Source organism: Penicillium robsamsonii (assembly GCF_028829455.1).
Source record: "Penicillium robsamsonii strain IBT 29466 chromosome Unknown utg000006l_segment0_segment0, whole genome shotgun sequence".
NCBI lineage: Eukaryota > Fungi > Ascomycota > Eurotiomycetes > Eurotiales > Aspergillaceae > Penicillium > Penicillium robsamsonii.
In genome coordinates, this window is record NW_026643224.1 from 941540 (window position 1) to 965966 (window position 24427).

Genomic DNA, 24427 nt, shown 5'->3' on the forward strand with positions numbered 1-24427 from the left:
CCAACCCCCTTCGGGCTTTAACCGTGGAGCATCAGAAGGCGCTTGTGTCTCCTCACCCAATCCTAGCCATTGTAGCTGCTTCAGTATTGCGGCACACCGGGTGAAAACCGTTGAACATTGGTACCGATGTACATTCTAACAGCCCCTTAAACCTCCTCCTTTGCCCTCTTTCCTATCATCCCAAAGGGCCAAATATCGAATTATGGCGAGATCACCACAGATTGCAGTGGTATGTGGATCCATTACTTCTCCTCGCAGGTCTAACAAGTTATAGGATACGGATATCTATCTAACAAATTATGGCGATGACTGGCAGTCGTAAACACTCACACTTCCCCCGCTCTTTCGAATCATTGGTATCTAACATGATATTAAATAGAGAGACAACATCTATCGGTTCCTCAATCTATCATGGCCTGATGGAAAATGGCAGACGGTATGATTTCATAGTGTATTAGTTACATCCAGCTTGGTCCGTGGCGTACTTATTCTCCGCAGGTATCAAACGCTGAGCAACAAAGAATATTTGTATGCATGTCATTGCATTTGTCACGAAAGGAGCTGCGAACTCATACTCGATTCTCACCAGGATTCCGTCCGATGACCAGGCATTTGAGTCCTACGAAGCTGGGTGCGTACGACCAACCTTTCTAGGTATCATTACCTCTAATACTGTTAGCCATTTGCTCGCTATGGTGTTAGATTCGGACCGAGAAAACCCGTTCTTTAGAGCACCTGTGGGAAAGAACCCTAAGCATATCCTTGACATTGGAACGGGCAAGGGTGACTGGGCTATGTATGTCGGAAGAGAAATCCCTCATCCGTAATCCGTAACAGACAGGACTTACCAAACACTTATATAGCGATGTTGCTGACATGTTCCCATCTGGTGAGCGTCATGATAATACCCCTGGAAAGTTCCAAAATAATCTAACACTATCTAGCAACTGTCCGAGGAGTCGACCTCTTCCCACCTCCCGTGACGTGGATGCCACCCAACTGCATCCTTGAAGTCGACAACGTCCTAGAAGAATGGACGTGGAGAGAGCCCCATGACCTAATCCACATGCGGGTTATGATCGGTTCGTTCGATCCCGCCGGGTGGGATCACGTCTACACAAGCGCCTTTAAGTAAACCAACCAATTCTCCCGCTCCTATCCATACCCGCAACCATGTGAACTAACACCGGGGTGTCTCTCATAGAAACCTTCGACCAGGAGGCTGGATCGAACAACTCGAAGGTAGTCCCTTCATTCAATGTGACGATGACAGCCTGCCGGCAGATAGTATACTGCGAAGCTGGGGAGAGACGATGAGCGGGTGCGGCGCACGCGCAGGACGTCCGATAGACACTCTTGATACCATGCGCAGCATGATGGAAAAGGCCGGGTTTGTGGATTTCCAGGAGAAGACATACTTGTGGCCGATTGGGCCATGGGCTCGCGATCAGAAATTTAAAGAGGCCGGTGTGGTTAATTACCACCATTGGCTTTCTGGTATGGAGGGTTGGTGTATGTGGTTGCTTACCCATTTCGGTGCGCCGCATCCTTGGTCGAAGGATGAGGTTACTGTTTATTTGGCCAAGGTTCGGTCGGAGATTAAGAATCCAAGATATCATCTTTATCAGAAAGCGTGAGTTTGGACTAATCCTGTGTGGTATCGAGGGATTGACATGCTGATCCTTGTCTAGACGACGTGTGTGGGCGCGCAAGCCTTTTCCCGGAGAGCTTACACCTGATATGACTCCGATCAAGGAGGAGGCGTGAAAGAGAGAGAAGTGACTGTTTTCTTAGCAAGTAACTGGATTATCGATTGGACAATGATGGGAGACTGTACAGGAAGGGGACTGGATCAAGATCTTTGAAGGTGCTCAAGGTGAATATTTCCTGCGACCGGAGAAAACTCTGCTATAGAGTCGGGATAAATCTAGGTTGACGGCACTGGACAAGGGTTGTGCTTTTATCTTTACAAAGCTAAGATCCTAAGCGAAGCAATATTAAGATCATGTATTTCATTGTGTTATGTCGTAAGCTATCTTAATTGCGACAAATGGGTCGTTGCACTTTTCATCGCAAAGTCATCGCAAAGAATCACTGAAACTATCCAGGATTTGAGGTCCATTGTTTCAAGTTTAGGAGTCCAGTTCCAAAGTGGTCATCTGTGGGGAAAACGTCCGCCGAACCCACTCCATGTATGTCTTCCACTTGTGAAGATCCCCTGATGCCTCCGCACCGGGGAACGCCTTGCTCAATTCTCTGGTAATCTTCAGAATGCCGAGGGATGCCTCTTGGGCTTTCTCTAACTCTTGTTTGACGGCGTTCTCCTTTGGCTTGAAGGAAAGTACAGAGGTGTAATGCTCCGACAAATCGTCCAGCCGCCGCTCGGTGTCCTCCGGTGCGATCTTAATCAGTTTGGATATCATGAGATTGCTAATTGCACGAATATCTTGTTCGTCGTCGATACCGGCAACAATGCGGTCAAAGAATTCGTTCATGTGGGTACGGGAAAACGACGTGTCGAGCGAAGCGTAGAGGGTTTCGTATGCACTCTGTAAATAATAATGTCAGTGGGCATCTATGGGAATGATAAGAGACACTGACCTTTCGCAAATCGAGCCCATCGTCCACTTTGTGTTTGAATGGGCCCATTTGTACCTCGCGAATGAGCTCTGGCTTGATTTTGGTGTCACCAAGCACAGCTGGCAGGAGCTCGTCGAGGTGAGGAAGCAGAAGATCCATCTTGTTATGGATTGCAGAGTTAAGGGTGGTTAACGCAAGCCGGTGGTTGCCCAAATCATTGTCACCAAGCATGTTGGTTAACAGGGGCACCATCAAAGGTCGTAGTACATCGTTGAAAGCGTCGCTTGAATCAGCAAGCGTGTAGCGGAATGCAGAGATCACCACGCCACGGACAGCTGGGTCGGGGTTGGCCAGGTACTCCTATGTGAATCATATTAGTATTGAAAAAGTAGAAGAATAATCACGACTTACTTGGAAGTGGGGAATGTAAGCAGCGGGGTCAAGGAGTGCCAAACGGCCCACACATTCCGCCCCGACAGCCCGGTTGCCTTCCTCTTCGGAGACGACAAGGAGTGCATGCCACAATTTGTGAGCGGATGGTGCGAGATCTGGACGTACGACCTCGGGATGCTGAAGTAATTCCCGTACTGAATGGAGAAGCAAATAGCTTTGAGCATTTGATTTTTCCAACCCATTCAAGATAATTGGGAGGTAGGCTTTGACGCTACCTGCGGCCGCGTTTCCGAGGGCAGTAGCGGCAGCCAAGCGCACATGATCTGACTGAGATTCGAAATGGGGAATGAAAAGATTCGGGGTCAACGAGCAGTCTGGGCCCATTCGCAGGCCAATTTCGCCCAGGATAGCAAGGGCGAGGCATTTTCGGCTATCATCCCGTGCAGTTTCGAGTTCTGTTGAGAAATCTTCCATTGTGACTCCAAGATTCGGGCCACCGTGGACCAGAAGGGTGCCAACGGCTCTTCCAACAACTGATGAGTCCCCTGTAATTCCCACGTCACGGAGGAGATTCTGCATCAAACTCGCACCCGCACCTTCGTCGCCAATGACTTTGACTAGCAGTAACAATGCTTTCAGAACAGTTCCGACGAGTGGCTTGGTCACGATCGAGCAGATAGCAGAGATCAAACTGCTGTTAACCATCAGTTTTGCGTTGCCAGGGACAAGTTTGGCAATGATGATCAACGCGGGCGTAAGGGTGTGGAAGTCAGCAGCAGTAAGGAGAGGCATAGCAGCGTTCTCCAGTGCTGTGATCGTCTCAGGAGTGAGGTGAGATCTGATATTGGAGTTCATGGAAAGACTGCGGAGAGTTTCCAAACACGCGCCTCTCAAGGCCCGGTCGGACTTGCGCAGGTTCGACCCTAGCTCAAGGGCTACATTGTTGACCCAATCACTAGAAATATCCTGCTTGCGGTTGGCGAGAACGACAACGTCATCAACCGCACGAACTGCGGACAATCGAGTTGTCTCGTTCTTCACCCGGTCGACTAAAACAGCCAGACCATTAGATCTCTTTTCAGATGAAAGGAATTCTACACCCTGTTCTCCTGAGGTGCGTGCTAGGATGACACCGAACACATGAATTGCCCGTTGACGGACTTCGAGATCAGCGCTTGTGTCGGTGATTCGAGAGTGGACAACATCATAGAGCTTCTGCAGCTGCGGAGTGACATCGGAAGGGTTGGCAGACACGCGCGGGGGTGTAATTGCCTTCGCAATTTGCTCCACGGCACCTAAAGCCTCACTGCTAACTTTGTAGTTGCGGTCGTTGACAGCTCCGACCACACCGGGCACTAGGGCAATCAGGAATGGTAATAGCGCATCGGACAGATGGGTCTCAGCGATGACTGCAATGAGACCCAGGGTCTCGATTTGGAGGGTACCTGCACTGACAGCAGCCCCAGTATGAGCCGCCGTGCTCCCTGAGAGAGATGAGGTCTTGAGGGCATCCGCAATGAGGTCTTCGATTTGTTGGAGATGGTTTGCAAGACCACCATAGCGAACCAACGAAAGGCTTTTGAGGAGAATAATCGCAGCTTGTTTGAGAGGAATCGAAGCCTGCTTCCAAACTTTGACGAGGTTCTGTACAATCAAAGGTACGGAGCGAGCTAGATCAGCCTGGGAACCAGACTTGGGGGACGATGGCACAGCAGGAGAATCCATTGCTGACGAGGTTCCAGCACTCGGTTCGAAGTCAATCATTGACGCATCACTATCTTGGCGTCTGCGCTTGCGAGAATTCTTTGAGCCACCCACGGCCTCCAAGAAGTCATTGGATGTGACGATCATGGAACCCCCGCCAGTTTTCCGAACAAGCGCGGTCAATGTAGACACCACCTCAAGTTTCACACTCTCTTCTCTTTCCCTGATAATTTGGGAGATCAGAGCTGGGGCAATCTGCTGGAACAGGGCAGAGGCGTCCGAAGCGCGACCAAGCCCGTAGGTAGAGATGACGGTGTAGAGAAGCTTGGCAGCACACCGGCGTACCTTCCAGCTCATGTCGTCGATATCACTGTAGCCGCCTTCTTCTTCAAAGTCCTCGAATTCGTCGTCTTCTAGCAGGTCGGGCTCCTCCGTGGCATCGTCCTCACTCCCATCGTCCTGTGTGCCTCCCATCTCCTCATCGTCCTCCACTTCGGCGACGTTTGGATCATATTTCAAAAATCGAAGAGCTGATCGAGTGGTACTCGCTAGGTAGGGTTGCATCTGTTTGTTGCAGGAGCTAATCAACGCCTCGAGCGTGACCAAGGCGGTCTCGCGGAGCTCATCCGCCTGGGGATCATGTTCGTCATCAGAGTAAGACGACATTGTGGCGGTGATGGGACCACAGTAGAGACAGTTTGGTGAAATCAAGAAATAAGGAAAGCGAAATCGCAGTAGACTTTGCGGACACACGCGCTGGAGATGTGGTGTTGGTCACCGTCACGGGCCTGGAGTCGCAGGCAAGCTAGCTGCCCCGCGCTAGTCCCGATCTGGCGATAAACTCACGTGCGCGACCTCTACTGCAAAAAGTCGAGCAGATCAAGTGAAGGTTGGGCACGTTGTTTGGAGGCTAGAAGAGCTTGAAGGCCACCTTGCTTCCTTGCCTTAGCTCTCTTCTTGCTGCTCTGATTGTCAACTGCCTTGGGATCTGTCACGGCCTGCGTTGAACCTTTCATGTCAATCCCTACTGGAGTCGACCCTCGAGTGGAAGTAACCGTAGCTCCTCTAGACGAAGGTTTCGTGATGGTTTTCCTTGAATTCCTTTGAGGTAATACTGTCCGCTGGCAGCACCGTAAACACTTGTACACAGTGGCACCCGTAGATGCCGATGAGGCTAAACGCTTGCTTTTTTTCGGCTTGATCTGAGTAGCTTTACTCCACTGGGGCTTTCTAATACTACCACACGCTCCACAGTAGTCTCTCTTCTGCTTGACATTCAATGACTTAGATTCCTCGTGGAGAAGCCGGGTGTGCACCGCTTGCAGATGAGCTGATGTCGACGAACCGAGGGGGACAGCCGAGGCAGCCTGAATGAGAAAGGAGTCAATGTGAGACATTGTGCCTTACTGAGAGAGAAAGATTTCTATTGAGAAATCAGAATAATTGGCAACTGAATGACAATGACAATGGAGGCAAACGGAGCACAATAGGGACAAACGGAAGACAATAGCTCGTTTGCTATTCAGAAATTTGCCGCGCGGGAGCTTAAAAGCCAGCTCCACCCGCCGCTTCTTCCCATCTACATCTCTCTGCTCTCTACCCTTTCCCTTTCCTATCCCTACTCCTCTCTCGCTTTCTATTCGTTTTATTTCCTGAAACTGTCATTAGCTTCTCGGCATTGCTTTCGTATTCTTTTTTTTTCTCAGACAGCCTCATTTTGAGCCTTTTCTCTTTTTCAGTGCTATCAAAATCCGATAGCTCAGTCGGGTTCGTTCACGATGGCACCTGTGCGGATAGCCGTGGAAGGCTGCGTAAGTAATATTGCATGGGGATCCCCCACTTCATGTGACATATCCACTTCACAGCTGGTTGCTAATCATCTTACATAGGGCCATGGCAGCCTCAACGACATTTATGAGACTGTGGATCGCAAGGCCACTGAGAAAGGCTGGGACTCTATTGATCTGGTCATCATTGGTGGAGATTTTCAGGTGAGCTCCTTGTCATGTCCGCTTCCATAGCCCAACGTTGACTGACTGAACCAGGCTCTCCGTAATGCCAATGACGCAACTTGTCTTTCGGTTCCTGACAAGTTTAAGCAAATCGGCGATTTTCATGAGTATTATAGCGGAGATCGTGTTGCTCCTTATCTGACACTGTTCATCGGAGGCAACCATGAGGCGAGCAATCATCTGTCCGAGCTCTATTACGGTGGTTGGGTGGCCCCCAACATCTACTTCCTGGGCGCGGCTAATATCGTACGCTTTGGACCTCTCCGGATCTCTGGAATGTCAGGCATCTGGAAGGGCTACGACTACCGTAAGGCCCACTATGAACGGTTGCCATACAACAGAGACGATGTTTCTTCCGTTTATCATATACGGGAGCTGGATGTGCGCAAGCTACTTCAAGTCCGCACCCAAGTCGACATTGGTTTGTCTCATGATTGGCCCAAGGGGGTCGAGAAACACGGAGACTATGGAACCCTGTTTCGCAAGAAGTCAGGCTTCAAAGCCGACTCCGATTCAGGAAAGCTTGGAAGTGTGGCTGCACGTGAAGCCCTCGACCATCTGCGGCCCGCCTATTGGCTTTCAGCCCATTTGCATGTTCGGTTCACTGCAAAGGTGCTCCATAGCCCACCTCGCGCAAAGTCCAACGCTTTGAGTCCCCGCAGTCCTCCTGTTGATGTCACTGATCCAAATGACACCAATCCGACTCCACGCGGCAATCTTAACACCAGAACCCTTGCTGGTCACGAATTGCTTGGTACTGCAACCGGAGACGAACAGTCTCGCATCAAGGCCTGGAATGAATTCGGAGATAAAGCTCGACGGGCTGAGAAGGAGAAGCGCGATCACGACGACTTCATCCGTCTGGTCAGAGCGAAACAGCCGAAAGCTCCGCGGAACATTACGTTCGATGAAACAGCTAAAACTGGCGGCGGCCCCATTGAGAATTTCGTACGTGGTGCCGATGGAGAAAGGATTGAATCTGCCCTAGTCGATGGTGAGAACATCCAAAACCTCGACCAAGCCAGTCAGGGAAACAACACTGTGGATAAGTCGCCCGAGGAGGTGGTTGCCCAGCAGGAATCTTTGTCGCTCGGTAAAACAACCGAAGATATCCAGACGACCAAGCAGGTCAAGACGACCAAGGATGCCCAGGCGACCGATGATGTCGCTGACAATATTGACAAGATCAGCATCTCTACAAGCCCAAGCAGTGCCGCGAGCGCAAGGTCTCCTCCAGCCGGGAAGGCTCTTCCAAAAACTGATATATCTCTGAATTGGCGTGATGATCGCTCTCCAGATCCTTGGTGGAATGACGGTGTGGATGATCGTGTTCGCGAAGTCGAAGCCGCACTCCCAACCAGCCTTGCGCAGTCGTCTCTACCCAACCCTGTCTCCAAGCGCCCAGCCCAGGATCTTCCGGCCCCTGAGAATATCAAGAATCTCGTGACCGACTTCCTGACTTTGGACAAGCCACACAATCATGACGACTTTGTTGAGTTGTTGGAGATTGAGCCAATCTCCGAACAGGATGATGCTGCTGTGGAGTCCCCCCTGCAACTTCAGTACGACAAGGAGTGGCTAGCCATTCTTCGTGCCTTTGCTGATGAACTTGAGTTTGGTGGAAACCCCAATGTTCCTGTCCCTGCCCATAAGGGTTATGAGTACTACCAACAGCGCATCGCCGAGGAGGAAGACTGGGTAGAGGAGAATGTTGTCAAGGCTGGATTGCTCAATGTCCCCACTAACTTTGTTTTGACTGCCCCCGTTTATGACCCTCTCGTTTCAATCAACACCCATGAGCAGCCGAGGGAATACAGCAACCCACAGACCACTACTTTCTGCAGCCTCATCGGGATCGAAAATAAGTTCGACATGAGCGAGGAAGAACGCCAGGCTCGCATGGAAGCTGGCCCTCGCCCCGAAGCCCCTCGTCAGAACTTCCAGGGCAATCGAGGTGGTCGTGGTGGACGAGGCGGCCGTGGTGGACGTGGCCGCGGAGGTCGTGGCGGACGTGGTCCTGGGCGTGGTGGCTACGGTGGTCGTGGCGGGCGTGGCAGCTTAGGCCCCTCGGCCCAGAGCGCCGATGCCTGGTAAACTTGACCAGTACTTGACTCTCCCGCCTACATGAGGCACTTGTGTTTTGGTGGATTGCCGGTTTCGAATCGGATGACGTGAGAAGTTTAAGTGAGAAAGTATCTTTTACCAGTTTCTTTTTGTTTTGCTCTGCGCATGTATGTAACGAAGTTATGATTCCGCACAGTGGGCAGAAACTACATATCTAGTTTTAGTCCAGAGGTCCCTTGTTTTCGACTTGAATTTCGGCACTTTAATGTACTGGTGACTTGGTAGAATAGCTCGCTCTGTATGCACATAGCCCGTGTTTTATCTGCATATACCATGGGTTTTCCGTCACTTCCACCTTGGTTCTCACTTTCTCCAACCTTTTCAATTAATTCAATTAAGTCTATCTTTTATTTCACTTTATTTCGCTTTCTACTGTCTCCGAGTCACCCTAGTCAATCAATTAGATCCAGACCCCGGTCAATTTGGCCAACAATCTGTCATTAATAAATCCCCATTGGCCAGGCCACTTACAATGAGCCAACCACATTCAGTTTCGACTGGATTGTAAGATGGTAAGCTATAGGTGGGTACCGAGTTGCACAGAGCATACGTACAACCTAACTCACGGACAACATGTAACTATTCCGAAATGTTTCTGTTCGCCTATCGAAAAATACAGTGGAGTCCAAGGGAAATGGACAAAACGAAAAAAAAATAACGTGCATCATCCGTGAATCGAACACGGGCCTCGTCGATGGCAACGACGAATTCTACCACTAGACCAATGATGCTTGTGGGAACAGGTGATCAGATGGCTGATTGGCTGTCGATATCTGCAGGTCCTCAGATTGACATCTGATGGGAATGCAAGATGCCAAAGTCTTTAGTCAGATTTGGGCCCTATCCTGATCTGCTATTATTTAATTTATTTGAGATTTGATAGATATTGAATATTGAATTGTAGAAAAAGGTAATCATTGGGACAACTGTGAGCTTCCATCTATCGTACAGGACCAATGTGATGCAACCCTTTACTTTATTCGATCTCCTCGATGCGCGGATGTCCAGTATTTTCCCCTGCCATGGGATCAATATGTAGACCGGCGATCTTGTCGCCCAGTCCAAATCGTGGGTTGAAGGCATCTTGACCGTCCTGGGCGCCAATGCCCCACATCAAAGACTTCTCCGACCAAGCCTCCAAACTTTCAATCAAAGCCCGCAGATTTCCACGAGCGAGCCCGTCCTCCTCACTACCCTCGACAAAGCGGAGCGTGCGTAGCATAGCAGGGATGTTGCCAATGGTCGACTGTCCCTGGGTCCTGGAACCGTATGGAGCGGCAAAACTAGAAGATGAGTCGTCCAAAAGCGAAAAGCCGAACCCAATGTCCTGCTTTCCGCGTGTCTCTCGCGCTGCTTCGAGAGCTTTGAGAATGTCGAAGATCAGAATTATACTCGCCCGGCGGAGGATGGCACTCTCCGGTTCCCCCTCGAGAGTCAATGTGGCAAGCGCGAGTTCGACAGCGGAAGAAAGAATGGCGGGGCCAAGACCGAAGATGTTGACGTTGATGGCCGATCCAAGAATGGAAATTGCCGATGCTCGGATGCGAAGATCATCAGGGGCATCATCTGCAGATGCACCGGCAGCCCATGCAGCAACAACGTTTGTGGCGTACTCTGATTGCTCTGGGGACTCGTCGTCCGAATAGAGGTCTGCGAGGTCTAGTTCTGATGCAGCTTTGGCTACTCCAGATGAAATGGACCAGCCTTCAGGCATGGTCGGTTCTTTTTCTTTGCGCTGCGCCCGCTCCCGCTCCCGTCTCTCCTTGGCAAGTTGCTTCTTGCGGGTTTCATGCGCAAGTTGCTTCTTGCCACGTCGTCCGGCGACGGCAATGATGGTCTCACCAAGAATTTTGGCCGTTTCACCGGCCAGTGCGTCTCCCAGCTCCTGCACTGTTCGCAGCAGACACTCACCAATCCTGAGTCTTGCGTCCAATGCTCGTCGTTCGCCTCTGTCTGCGTACTCCTCAACCAATGTTTTGATCACGGTACGTGGATGACGTGACGCCAATGTACCAACTATCTTGATTGCGCCGAGGTATGCATATTCCTCGTTGGCAGCGGTCTTAGACGTGTCGGTGATGAGTGACAGCAGTAGTGTGAGGGTTGATCCCACATCAATAACGGGTGATGAGTCCACGATCAGTTTGGAAATCAGCGATAGACCCTCAGCCTGCACGGGTGGTAGATCTGAGTTGAGATTCGCAAGTGCTTGACGATGCGTGTCAAGATCCAGAACATGAGCTGGTGCTGCCTTGACTGTGGTATCGTCTGCAGCGGCAAGGTGAATCTCTAGCAACATAGATGAGGTCGTTGCTGGCTTGGAAAGGGTAGAAGGGAGCAAGGGAATGAGTTGATCGAGATCCTTTTTAATAGATTCAAGGAGGGGTTGAATTTCAGCAGTGGGCGAGAAGTCCGCGGATGCAAGAAGTGTAGACATCAAACTGAAGGCGGTTGAAACGGACTCAGAGGAGTCGTTAGCGAACTGCTCTTCGTTTTTGTCCTCTGTTTCCACAATATTGGCTAAAGATGACAGGGACACCTTGCTATTTACTTTGCCTTGAGTCGCCGTTTCTTTGGCGCTCAGTCTATGTAGCTCCCCATCAATGACTTGCTTGATGAGCTCTAAAACTCGGAGCGGACGTCGAGTTAGTGCTTCTTTGAAGTTCTCAAGCAGCTTCTCTGCAATTTTGGCACTAACAAGCTTCTGAATGATGTTGTCACTTTCACCAACAGGGCCTCCGCTCAGTGTGTTGCGGGGGAGTGGAGAGCCTTGGGGCTGTACTAGCCAGTTTTCACTGACATAGAGGAAAATATCACCGGTTCGTTCCTCGCTGCTGGGATCAGAGCCAATGAGACTGACGAAAAGTTCCGCGCGTGTTTGGAGGGAATCGATCAGTCGCATCAGATTTGAATGCTCGTTCGTTCCCTCACTCCGCTTCTGCAACTCAATTCCAGCGTCAGAATCCTTATTGTATGTCCACGTTGCGCCGCCATCCCAAAGGAGGTTATCAACCAGCTTTTTGAGGGGTTGAGCTCCAACAGAGATGCCAAAATACGTCTGGAGTAAGGGCAGGATCTTTTCGTGCAATGTGGTCTGCTCTTCCTCCTTTGAAAAACAGACCAAGCCCCACAATGGAAGAAGAATCGGATACACGATTCGTTTCACGAGACCCGGGTTTGGATGCTGCAGTGCCAGACACCTCAGTCTGTTTAGAGCCACGTCAACTGTGGCGCCATCCACCAAGACATTGGATGCGGGATCTGCTTCCGTGGCGTGTGGCACAGAGCCTTCAATACTGGTGAAGCGACTAATCCATCTCCTCGATTTATCATCGAGGTTTCCGGTAAGTGCATTGAATATCGGCTCCACAAAGATGGAGTGACCAACGGTACCTGGAGCACCATAGGCACGTTTCCCCAAAATTCCATTGCCGACGACGTATGATGCGGTTTTCCTGAGATCCGGATCATCGCCGTCTATTAATGCTAGCAGTTGGGGGGCAATTGTTTCAAAATAGACAATTGGGTCAACATCCGATGGCACAGAAGAAAGGAGTCGTGAGATCTGCATGATGGCCTGCACAGTCAAACGAGGGCCATTTGATTGGTCTTGTGCCTCCTGGCCTAGCGATGGGGAAAACTGCGATGCAATGAACATGATGGTTTGCACTACGCCGCCGGGTCGTAGCGGAACGTGCGAGATCTGACTGGAAATGGTTGACTTGAACCATGGTGCAGTATCTGATTGCAGAAATGAGGACATTGTAGGCAGCAAAACCGTGGTTGGGGTACTTTAGGCTGTTAATATTACCTTGAAATATCAATGGAAACAGGAACATACTCATCAATTAGCTTAGCTAGCGATTTCTGATATATGTTTCGGTACGACGAGTCCGTAGTATTTGGATTGAAAGCCAGGTCAGATATACCACTGATTATGTCACTCAATATACGACCACGAATGATCGGCTGAAGGCTCGGTCTCGGGTCGAAAAGAATGTCAACTAAACCGTCGATTATCCGACGCAAAAGAGGCTCGTCGTGCGGTATACTGCTAGCGACTACATGAGCCTGCTTTGCAATAACACCGGCGGGCAAAACCGAGATTACCCGCTGCTGCAGTGGGATCCCAACGCCAGATGATAGCGAAGGATATATCCCTTCAAGGGAAATAAGGTCCAGCAATGCATGTAGCATCCGACGTCGCTGGGCATCTTCTGATGGCGAGTCTGCAACCTCATCAAATGATTGAAGTGATTTGTGTTGGTCCTCAGAGAAAACAAAGGATTTGTGGAGACTGGTCAAGATATCCAAAGCCTCATTGATCACAGTTGGTCTCGCGGCATCATCACCAGCACCGTCATCATCCTCCAAAGTCTGACCGAGGATCTGCAGTAAAGACTTACCTTGGGTCTTCTGTATTTCCTCTTGTAGACAGTCAGCACCAGAGACCTAAATGTACATAAGTATCTCGAACGTACATACCTCGATCGAGGACTGGGGTCAGAAAGTTCTTAGCAATGCCAAAAGCTTCGCGAGTTTGGTGTGGAACCCCCATCATAAATACTTGTAAAACCCTATCATGCCAATTTTATGCCAATGAAGGTATTCGCCTCATCGACATCGTAGAACAATTGCGGGTCTTGGCGTTCGTAGCTGATTATATAATAGACAAAAAAAGAGTCACGCGGACCTGATCACGTGGTGGTCGCGTCAGTCTCGTGGCACGTCGCGCTTGCCCGCATTGAGGGTTAAGTCAACCCAGGATGTTGTTGTCACCAACTCCGTCTACTCTATCCACAGCCCATTCACACTCTTTCAATAGACAATTTGAACCGTCATGACCAGTTCCTCAGATACCCTGACTTTTGCTTGTTTTTATGACATTCATTGGACCCAATCTCTGTTTAGACGTGCCGGAGTTCCACCGCGACCGTTTCCTGAGGGTAGAGCCACTCGAGTTTCTTGCCTTCGGAGGCACATATGTACAGATCAACCCTTTCAAATCTCCATTTCATCTGCTGCCTTCAATGGTAAACCGTCACATATGTCTCGCCCTCGGGCGTTTGTATCGTTTCGGCGCAGAAGGTATTGGAGCCAAGCCCTAAGCCCTTTCCGGTTCAATGTCCTCACAGACATAGTTTCACGGATTGCGCATGCCGGATCATACGATTAGCTGAAACAGACTGTGATGGTCCGATTAAGCGAAAGAGATTCGAATTAGCCAGAGCCTTCGAGCACAAAAGACGGTTTACTATGCGTTATCCAAACGGAGACCGCGTCGGTTTGCCAATGCTGGACGCTGCATGCCGGTCACAAACGGATGGTCGCTCTATGCCTCGGATATTAGTTCAGCGAGAAGAGAATGCGGGTGAAGCATGTCGGGTACTTCGGTATCAGATGTCACCTTTAGGAGCAACCACGACAGCGCGACCAGATGGCGATTGAATGCGGCATTCAAGTCTCGAATACCCTAGGGCATCAGATGGCTTGGTTCAGAGATTTGTCGCCTAGAATACAGCAGTATCCTTACACACAGTCATAGTATCAGCATATCCAAAGGATCCACTCGCCGGAATCAACTTTCCTCTCCCTGAAAATTGCCCAGGCATTTTCACAGTTGAAATTGTCGCGAGGTTCTTTGGTTATACTGCCCTATGATTCTTCGATGTTGGTCTTAGGAGCACATCGGAGATTGCGAACTGTTGGCACGTTCCGGATGGCAACAAATTTCCCCGAGGCATTTGATGTTTTTCGGACTTATTTGTCTGTATTCTCTCATCAATTCTGCTAGCATCAACTGTCTGCTCCTGCACATGTTTCCTATTCCAGGATCCCTGGGGATCTTGCCCCTGCGTTCCACCTTCTCGGGTTCTGTTATTCCTACGCCCCACAGGCGGCTAGGCACCTCGTATCACGGCACCCGCCACCGATGCGACTTCGTCAGAAGATCTCGACCGACCGTGTTAACCATCTCTTCGCAAAGTAGTTTGTGAATAGATTGATGGGCGCCGACTTCAACAATGACTTCCATCATTGTTCCTTCCCTTGGGAAGAAGGAAGCGATTTTTCTGGATGTTCTTTGTCCGCTTCACAACATGCCCTCCTGGACAACCTTCGGGTCAACCGGGAGAGGAAACAAAAACCTGTCCCAAAGGGTACTGTATCACACACGGGAAACTCGGCTTCATGCTCATGCGACGGTATCGGTGAAACGATGGCGAGTTGACTGGAATTGCGGAGATGGATGGCTGTTAAGCAGATTCGGTTGAGATTACTGTGCCTTGGCCAAGTTTGAAGTTTGGCTTGTCTATGCGAAGGTTGTGTGGGCTTTTGTGGGTTCGTGGGCTCCGTTCATCGGTTGTCGTCTGCTCCCAGATATTCCTCAACTCCTGTTTGCGCCTGAATTTGATGATCGCCTTCCTATCTCTCGATTGATCGCAATTTTTCTGGTCGGAGAAACGTACGATCTCTATTGTTCGAACGCTTTGACTTATCAGCCCATTTCCAGTCGACATGGGGCTGATGTCCTTGGTCGGTTCTCACGTGTATGCGCCATGCAGTGGGTGTTGTGGGACCTCTCTAGAGTGAGGATCAAAGCTTTGGCTTGTCTACGATGCTCATCTGCTGCTACGCGTCCCCGGCCGAGGCTCATCCATATTGTCTGACTGGGGTGAACTGAAAAGCGACGAATAAGAAGTCGGCACCGATCTCTATACCGCCATGGAACTATTGTATTGTCATTGGGAGTTGGATGTTGTGTCAATTATGGTTCTTTATATGGGAGCAGAATGTTCTGGCCAAGCGATACCCGGTGGACTGCCGTTTCTACTACCTTGGTGGTGGAAACGGCCACTTTTTTCTTCTTATAAGTGCCCCCGAATAGCCCCAAACCCTCCATTCAAAGATGATGCTAACTACCTAGATCTGCAGATTCTGATGTTCGAGTGGATACGGGAGATCCAATGACGGGAATTGGAGACATGAACCCACAATGCAAGCTAGGCAGATTCATGCACAATGCATAATGTACACTGTACATGAATATCTACACCCATCTAGGTCACGTCACTAGATAAAGTTATGCCCTTACCGCCCAAACTCAAAGGGCGGTGACACATACAATGGCAGAAAAAGATTACCTCATCCCCCTCTTTGTCAGCCCCACCTGCCCCGCGCAGAACAGGAAGGAATGTTCCCGTGGCTCCGATAATTTTTTTTGCGATAAGAATTTCTTGCTTCAACACGTTCTTCTTCCCTCTTTTACATATTTACCTTGAACGTCATTTCTCATTAATTCTTCACAAATCTATCCTATACAATGGTCAGCAAAGCCGATAATGATGCCCTCGAGGCTCAGTTTGAGTCACAATTCCAAAAGCCTGGCGATCTTGTGGAGCGTGATGAGGACACCGGCGCGATGTCAATAGACTCACTTTGCATGAACTGCCACGAGCAAGGGTTCGTTTCTAGTCCTTAGTTTTTATGTCTTGCACATTTGCTAACTTTCAATCGCTTTAGAGTCACGCGCTTGCTTTTGCTCCGAGTCCCTTACTTCAGAGACATCATTCTGGAGAGTTTCGAATGTGAACATTGCTTCCTCAAAAACAACTCGATCAAGTCGGCCGGCCAGATCCAGGAGCGTGGAACAGTTTACACTTTAAGGGTCGAGAATGAGGAGGATCTCCAGGTATCTATCTCCAGCTAGAATCCATTTTCTCCCGCTGAAGCTAATTGGATCTTTTAGCGCCAAGTCATCCGCAGCGATGTTTCAATTTTCAAACTTACTACTAAGCTCGGAAATGAGATCGAAGTTCCCAAGGGAACCGGCCAGCTGACCAATGTGGAAGGCAGTACGTGAAACCCAATTCATACATAGAAATCGATTTCAAGATGCTAACCTTCTCATCTCTAGTGGTTCAACTCATTCATGAAACCTTGTCAGGAGAGCAAGAACTCCGTAAGGAGCAAGCTCCTGAACTTTACAAATCCCTCGTGCCTATCATCGACAGTCTTGAGAAGATCATGAACCGCGAGGACGCTTTCCCCTTCAACGTCTCCCTCGATGACCTCACTGGAAATTCCTGGATTGCGCCCAACAGCACCGATCGTGGCAACAAGTACACGCGCCGTGAATACCCGCGTACCCACGAACAGAACGAGGAGTTGGGAATTTCCGCAGACGCAAACGCTGTCAACCAAGAGGACACAGCTCAGATCGATGCCGGAGACCCAGATGATCTTGATATCGTTGATGGTCAGGTCTACTCCATTCCTGCCGAGTGCCCCGGTTGTAATAAGGAAGCCGAGGTCAATATTAAGAAGGTCAACATTCCTTACTTCAAGGAAGTTCTGCTGTTTGGCACGAACTGTGGACACTGCGGCTACAAGTCGTCTGCAATTAAGACCGGTGGCGAGGTGCCCGAGAAGGGCAAGCGTATCACTCTCCAGGTGGATAACGAGGTTGATCTCTCGCGCGATATTCTCAAGAGTGACTCAGCAGGACTTTACAGTCCCGAGCTTGACCTAGATGTTCAGCCAGGAACGCTCGGTGGGCGTTTCACCACGGTTGAAGGATTGTTGGTTGAGATCAGGGATCAGTTGAAGGGTGCCATTTTCGATGTTGACGATTCCGCAAACTCCGGAGGCGACAGCATGGTCTCTTCTGACAAGGATAAGTGGCAACGATTCTTCAGTCGTCTTGACCAGGCTATTAGCGGCGAGCTCAAGTTCACTATCACTTTGCAAGACCCGATGGCCTCATCTTACGTCCAAGATCTTTGCAGTCCTGCTATCGACCACAAGATCACTACTGAGGAGTACACCCGCTCTGCCGAGGAGGAAGATGATCTCGGTCTGACAGACATGAAGACCGAGGGCTATGCGGAGGCCGAGGCAGAGACTGAGGCCACTCAGAAGGAGTAATCGAAGGATTTATGATGTATACCCATTTCATGAAACTCGGGATGATCTGATTCTTTTGGGGTTCTTGCATAACGGCGTCTGTGATATATTTTTTTTTTTGCGGGGGTTATTTGAATATTCCGTCATAGGGCATATAAGGATGAAGTCATAAAAGTTTTTGTGTCTAATATATTGTGCATTACTTATGTACTGGTAAACCCTCCGACAAGAGAGGCCTACTAAGATGGTGACTTCCAATGCTACTAGTAGATCGTAGGAGGTCCTGATTATTTTGCAGTCCATCCTTGACATTGCATCCGCTAACATGAAACCCATTTTGCGAATTTTCTTGCAAGCGCTATGCACCTCATATCAACGAAGCGATTCCAAAGTTCAGATGCCATCACCATAACGATGCCCAACAACAACATGGTTCCCATCCAAGCTATGGAAAACGGTAGAGCATGCTTGCTCGCCTCAATAGTACCAGGATAAGGCGTTCTTGTAATGGCCCACCACATAAAGTCTCGAACTGGCCATTTGAGAACAAGATAGACTGTTGGGTGGACTAGATAGAGCGGGAATGAGATTTTGCCCAAGTATTGCAGTGGTCGTGAGTTAAGCGGTCTTTGAAGCAGCGAATATTTGCTGACTGAATATATCATCAGAACTGCCCCAACGCTCCTCCAGCACCGAGGCATCATCTCAGCATTATCCCACTCAGGAGATCGAGTCACGATGAGCCATCGGTACTCCCGTGCTAACCGGTCAGCGCCGCACATGCAAAGGAAATACAATCCTAGAATGAAAGACACTGATATTCGAAGATGTTGGAGATTTATGTTCTCTGCGAATTGGTTCCAGGATTTGGCAATAGGCTTTTGAATCTCGAGAGGTGAAGGTGAGTATGATAGTGCAATCTCTTCGTCAGGCTTGGACTCTGATGCGACGTGTCTCTCTGCAAGAACAATCCCGGCAACGAAAGAAAAGAGATCCCAATGTCCCATATAAAACCAATACATCGCCACACCTGCCAATCCCAGATATCGAGGTTGGGGTCTCCAAAATGAAAATGTCACGAGTAGCAAGTAGACAGCACACGAGCCACGGAACTCAATTGGCATTGTCCACAGCTGGTAGTTTATGGTGCGCATATCCGGTCGGTTGTGATCAAAATTGATATCGACTTGATGGTTGCTGATATCGAGCAGATGCACTATCCTCGAAAGCACATATTGGATATGGGTCAATGGCGCTGTCAATGGCTTTAGCCCACCTAGCCAGTCATCCGCAGCCTTCCCCTGGACCACATTACAAAAGTACACAAGTTGGCTGAGAAACAGTATGGCGATAGAGGGCAGATAAATTCGAAATATTCGACGAGTTGCAGCAGAGCATAATCGACGAAAGAAGCCCGAGTTGCTTGCCCCAATCTCCTCTCGGCAGCGGAGCAGAGGAAGCGAGATCGCATAGCCCGATATAACCATGAACAATGCCACCATTGATGGGCCATTGAAGAGAAGTCGGAAGGGCGGGAGTTGGATAAGACGACGGTTCTCTTCAGCCGGTTCATCCCAATAGGACCTGGTCAAAAAACCAACGATACTCTTGGGCTCCGAGCTTTTTGAATGATGTACCACTACCAAAGCTGAGGCGACGCCCCGGAGGCTATCGAGCCAAAGAATGCGCTCCATGTCCAGAAAATGATATGTTCACAAGGGAAGGAAATTCAATAAGTTTGTTGAAAGTCGAATCATGTCCGACAAAGTGTAGAAATAACCAAATGAGCACTCTTTGTCTGGTATATCTCTTGAACCCGGATGAGACTTGTGACACTAAAGAAATCGAGATCGTACAGATTGAGTTGCCAAAAAATACTGGACATTGTCTTGGGAGTAATACAGCATAGACCTCACAGGATACATGATGTGTAGTACATAATATATATTTTAGGGTTCATCCTGCAATCGATTCTTTATTGTTTGCACATAAAAGAGTCGATCTATCACATTACTGAAGCTCAAAACAAAAATCACTTAGCATTCTCCCCTGTGTGATTTCCCATAGTATACCCCTGCATATGGGCCCTCGACTTACTGCGCCACCAGGCCATTTTGGGAGATAGGGCCTATTGGTCATATCGGATGCACAATTCAGCTCCGAAGTAGTCCGAAGAACTCTGTCCATTTTCACTTATTTCCTGGATCTTGATTCTTATTCTGGTTTGCTCGGCTTTGGATTCACCGAGTGAATTTCACGCTCGAATGGTCTTAATTTCCAAGAACTAGATTAAGCATTAGGATTAAACATTGACTGATTTCCCTCAACCACCAAGCTCCAATAAAAGTTTTCCCTTAAACAAGAAACCAACTATGCACGTTTTTGTTTCTCCATAGGCAACTCTATATACGAAGTGCCCTTAAATATACAAATCTATACCTTGCCTGACAAGGCCTCCAACCCTACAGATTCAGTCTGCGCACGAATCTGCTTCTGCCACATGGTTGTATATCGACCGTGAGAAGCCAGTAGCTGCTCATGGGTTCCACTTTCTGCGACACGACCTTTGTGCAATACAACAATATTATCAGCAGTGGTGATGGTGCTTAATCGATGGGCAATAACAAGCACAGTGCGCCCACGCGATAAGACAGACAGTGCTTCTTGAATGTTCTGCTCCGTCTCGGAATCCAATGCGGCCGTTGCCTCATCAAGCAAGATGATCTGAGGTTTCTTGATAATGGTTCGGGCAATGGCAACACGCTGTTTCTCGCCACCACTTAGTCGCAATCCGCGGTCTCCCACTTTGGTTTCGTAACCATCAGGGAATGCCATGATCTTGTCGTGCACACTGGCTGCGCGGCAGGCTTCATAGACTTCCTCGTCAGTGGCATCCTGGTTGGCGTATTTGAGGTTGTACATAATTGTTTCGTTGAAGAGAACTGTGTCTTGTGGGACAATCCCAATGTGTCTTCGAACAGAGTCAATTGTCAAGGTTTGAGTGTCGTGTCCATCGATGGAAAGGATTCCGCCGTTCGGATTGTAGAATCTGTAGAGCAAGCGGAAGATCGTCGATTTTCCGCCGCCGGACTCTCCTACCAGAGCAGTGGTTGTACCCGGCTTACAGTCAAAGGTCAATCCATCGAGGGCAGGTCGTCGTGTGTCATATGAGAATTGGATATCGTCAAACGTGATTCGGCCGTGACAAACTGCTAGTGGTGTTGCAGACGGTTCATCCACCACCGAGGGTTGGACGCGGAATAGCTCGAGGAGACGCTCTGCATTGATCAATGCAGATTGAATGTATCGGTAGAAGGTTCCGAAGATGTTCAACGGAGCTTGCAGCTGGGCCATGTAGGTAAGGAGGGTAACGAACTGGCCGACTGCACGTTGGCTCCGAGCTACTTGGTAAGCACAAATGAAACAGGTGATTAGAAGGCCAAGCATAAAGATGACATTCTGGAAAATATTCATCAGGTTCTGTGCAAAGAGGGAATGCCATTCCGCCCGGAGGTAGTCCGAGACAGCCCCTCGATAGCGTTTGAACTCGTATTCCTCTGCATTGAAGTACTTGACGGTTTCGTAGGACACGAGAGAATCGTTTCTGTATATATTAGTAAAGCCTCACGGAATAAAGAGAGGGAAACGGGAGGGGAAACTTACTTGACAGCGTCTTCTTGTCTAGAAGCGTTTACCATTTGGCGTCGCATATTGGCTCTCCAAGAGGCAATTTTGACAGTTGAATAGAGATAGAAGAATGTCATGATAGCAACAGCCAATGCGTAATACACGTCAAATACGACTAGGAAGTATCCGATGGCGACGGCCAAATCGATGAACATGGGCAGCACTTGAAAGGTCACTTGCTCAAGGAAAGTGTTAATTGAGCTGCCTTTGGTGAGAGCGGAGAGAACCTCGCCCATCTTTTTACCCAGGTGAAAGTCCAGTCCTAGGCTATGAACATGCTCAAATGCAGCCGTTGACAACTCCATATATGCATACTGGCTGACTGAAATCCACAGATTCGAACGAACTGTCTCAAGGAAACCTTGGCTACCTTGAAGCCAACGGTAGAGGATATACAAACAGATAGACATCCAAGGCACTTGTAGAGTCCCATCACTAGTGGACAATGCGTTTGTGATCACTCCCACTTGATACGGGACTAGGATATTGACTGCTCGCTGCACAATTAAGATACCAAAGCAGATGACGACGACAACTTGCAGCCGGAGAGATTTGTAAGGCCACAGATATGGAAAGAATAGGGAATAGCCACTCAGATATTCCATCCAATTAGTGGAAGGGGTTGTCAAAGGCCGTACCCACGCTTCTACTGCAGGGGTCTGTTGATCATCAGTCAATGTGTCACTGTCATCCGAGTTGGCATTTCCTCTTGAATCTAGCAGACGGGCCGTCTCTGCAGCATTGGAATTTTCGGCATCCTTGAAGTCGCGATGTCCGCGGGCAGATTTGAAAATGTAGGACGCGCTCAGCAGGGTGAGAACAAAAATCCGCACAGAGCCTGCGGAAATCTCTAATGCCTCCCAGAATGTGATTTTTGTGCGCAATATTCCACCGAATAGATCTTCAATTGTGGGCTCACGGTGGGTATGAGAATAGATTGAGATGGAAATCGAGAGAATTGCAACTTCGAAAGGAATGGCGGAGACCCATGGGATGAATTGCGCGATTGATGGCGCAGGGTTCGTATCGAGTAAAGAGATGAAGATGACGGTATGGGTGAAGAAAGACCCAACCACAAAGACCTTATTTGTTATTAGCTTTGATTTCAATGTTAGAAACACAAGTCTCACCACCACCGCTTGACCACACCACCACTGTTCTGACTTTGACATCAAGACATGGGTCATATGAATTGCTGCCTCCGCAATATAGGTTGCCAACACGAAAAGGCTTAACCAAACAAACCAGGTTTTTGATTTATTCAACGCAAGTTCCGCGGGCAAGTCTCTGGCTACCGCCATCATAATTCGGCTTCGCGTAGGCAGTGGTTTCCCACCGGGGCCATACTGCACTTTGGAATTCTGTCCGGCATTTCTTTTGGCTACCTGGAATGAATGAACCAAGAAGACAACAGAGAGAATCACTAGCAGAATTAGAGGATATCCAAAGCGAAGATATTGGAGCAATTTATGCGCAGCGATAACCGAATCCATGGCCACAAGCTCTTGATAATCGCAGACTCTGGATCCCAAAGTTGGCTTTGACCGAGAGATTGAGACAGTAAGAATGGGAATTGCCCGGAGACGGTATGTGCTTGTCCTCACATGTGGGGTGTTGGCTGTGGAGTTGAAAGCTGAAAGTTCACAATCGAGCTGTCGTGTGCCCAGATTCCAATTGTGACGATGGCCTATGAGTGGAGCACCGGATGGAGACTAGTAACGCCACTGTATTGGCTAGTAATTTAGCACTTTGCAAGGTTGTGTTGCCCATCAATGCATGTTTGATGTGAGGATCGTGCCAAGGTCACTAGCCTCGGAACTCGTGTACTCTGTACAAGTTGAAGATCGAGATCTTAAATGCAGATAATACTTTGCTTCTTACCTCGATATTGTTGATCTTTGCGATTGATGATGTACCTAGTTCTACTGCTGTACGGAGATACTCGAGGGATCACCATCAGGACCCACTAGTTTGGCTCAGGCATCCAACTTTATTTTTAATTTTGAACATGTACTCCTTAGCCGTACGAGGAACAGCAAAAAAAAAAAGGAGAATAGGCATAGATCTCAAACCAGAAAGAGAGAGAAATGGATAGATGAATTTGACAAATTAGGTCGAACAAATATACTAGTATCGGCTAGCCCAATGCTGCCATCAAAATCACATTTGTTCAATCTGTGTGCAATGGCTTGAAGAACTTATGCTGTTTTGTCGTCGAGTTCATTTCCATACAAAGACGATGTTGCCACATTTGATGGTGCCATGTGTGCTCCATACTATCCATGAGAAGATTTGGCTCCGACTGCTGAAGTTGGTTGAATTGGACGATCATATTATGCATTCCTTGTTATTCATCCGTAACTATTTGACGAATTACCGCACTATGGACGAGCTATGCTTATATTACTGCAGCCGGATTGAAAACAAACAGGTCTAAATTCCAGTTCCCTTCGATTTTCCGTCACCTTTTGTTTTAGTTTGTCTGCCTTGCCTACCTATGCACGGAGTACTCCGTAACAGTTTATTATTCGTCCCAGTCGATGCACGTACCAATGTTGGAACGTGTAATTATTTTATTATACAATGATCAGCCAGCACAAATTGCCCAAATGGTGGGCATATGTGTGGGACATGACAATTGTAATTTACATGGTGCTTATGTACTCCGTACATAGAAATACATGCAACATACCCCACAACTTGTCCCATGTGCATATGAATTGACCTGGATTTGCAGTACGGAACAGAGTTAGATAATAGTCTGTCATCCCTCTATTTGTGCTCGTTGAAATCTATAAGCTTTGCATTGAAAAATTATGTACCGAGTGCCTTCTCTGTAGGTACACTGGGATGACTTCCAAGGTTAAGGTAAGAAAGGCGGGAAGAACCATGGTTCTAGGCGAGTCTATCCTTTTCAAGGTTTTAGCGTCTAACCACATCGGTTCATGTACTTCGATCCCGATCTGCTCTGTCAACTCCACAGTTCTTCTCAATACGATAGTAACTTTAAGCCTCACGCTAGT

The 24427-nt window shown here is 48.7% G+C and overlaps 7 protein-coding genes across 7 annotated transcripts; 3 read left to right on the forward strand and 4 right to left on the reverse strand.

Moving 5' to 3' along the window:
• Positions 1–202: 202 nt before the first annotated feature.
• N7447_010089 (class I SAM-dependent methyltransferase) lies at positions 203–1767 on the forward strand (the record flags this gene model as incomplete). The annotated part of the gene is made up of 10 exons (XM_057234351.1): positions 203–229; positions 275–318; positions 380–436; positions 499–528; positions 590–631; positions 680–796; positions 864–889; positions 945–1131; positions 1205–1633; positions 1692–1767. 10 exons carry the CDS (start codon positions 203–205, stop codon positions 1765–1767), a joined length of 1035 nt encoding a protein of 344 aa, XP_057081635.1.
• A 365-nt stretch (positions 1768–2132) lies between these two features.
• Positions 2133–5343, reverse strand: canA (putative cullin binding protein CanA; the record flags this gene model as incomplete). The annotated part of the gene is made up of 3 exons (XM_057234352.1): positions 2133–2549; positions 2602–2940; positions 2992–5343. The coding sequence occupies 3 exons, from the start codon at positions 5341–5343 to the stop codon at positions 2133–2135; spliced, it is 3108 nt and encodes a 1035-aa protein (XP_057081636.1).
• Positions 5344–6455: 1112 nt separating this feature from the next.
• Positions 6456–9612, forward strand: N7447_010091 (RNA lariat debranching enzyme; the record flags this gene model as incomplete). The annotated part of the gene is made up of 5 exons (XM_057234353.1): positions 6456–6488; positions 6567–6668; positions 6723–8779; positions 9433–9483; positions 9534–9612. The coding sequence occupies 5 exons, from the start codon at positions 6456–6458 to the stop codon at positions 9610–9612; spliced, it is 2322 nt and encodes a 773-aa protein (XP_057081637.1).
• A 177-nt stretch (positions 9613–9789) lies between these two features.
• N7447_010092 (RTP1/Tango6 family protein) lies at positions 9790–13374 on the reverse strand (the record flags this gene model as incomplete). Its single annotated transcript, XM_057234354.1, has 3 exons — positions 9790–12604; positions 12655–13240; positions 13299–13374. 3 exons carry the CDS (start codon positions 13372–13374, stop codon positions 9790–9792), a joined length of 3477 nt encoding a protein of 1158 aa, XP_057081638.1.
• Positions 13375–16134: 2760 nt separating this feature from the next.
• On the forward strand, positions 16135–17738 carry zpr1 (zinc finger-containing protein ZPR1; the record flags this gene model as incomplete). The annotated part of the gene is made up of 4 exons (XM_057234355.1): positions 16135–16274; positions 16335–16503; positions 16561–16666; positions 16729–17738. 4 exons carry the CDS (start codon positions 16135–16137, stop codon positions 17736–17738), a joined length of 1425 nt encoding a protein of 474 aa, XP_057081639.1.
• A 299-nt stretch (positions 17739–18037) lies between these two features.
• Positions 18038–19411, reverse strand: N7447_010094 (acyltransferase family protein; the record flags this gene model as incomplete). Its single annotated transcript, XM_057234356.1, has 1 exon — positions 18038–19411. One exon carries the CDS (start codon positions 19409–19411, stop codon positions 18038–18040), a length of 1374 nt encoding a protein of 457 aa, XP_057081640.1.
• Positions 19412–20150: 739 nt separating this feature from the next.
• N7447_010095 (uncharacterized protein) lies at positions 20151–22897 on the reverse strand (the record flags this gene model as incomplete). The annotated part of the gene is made up of 3 exons (XM_057234357.1): positions 20151–21321; positions 21381–22486; positions 22535–22897. The coding sequence occupies 3 exons, from the start codon at positions 22895–22897 to the stop codon at positions 20151–20153; spliced, it is 2640 nt and encodes an 879-aa protein (XP_057081641.1).
• Positions 22898–24427: the final 1530 nt, after the last annotated feature.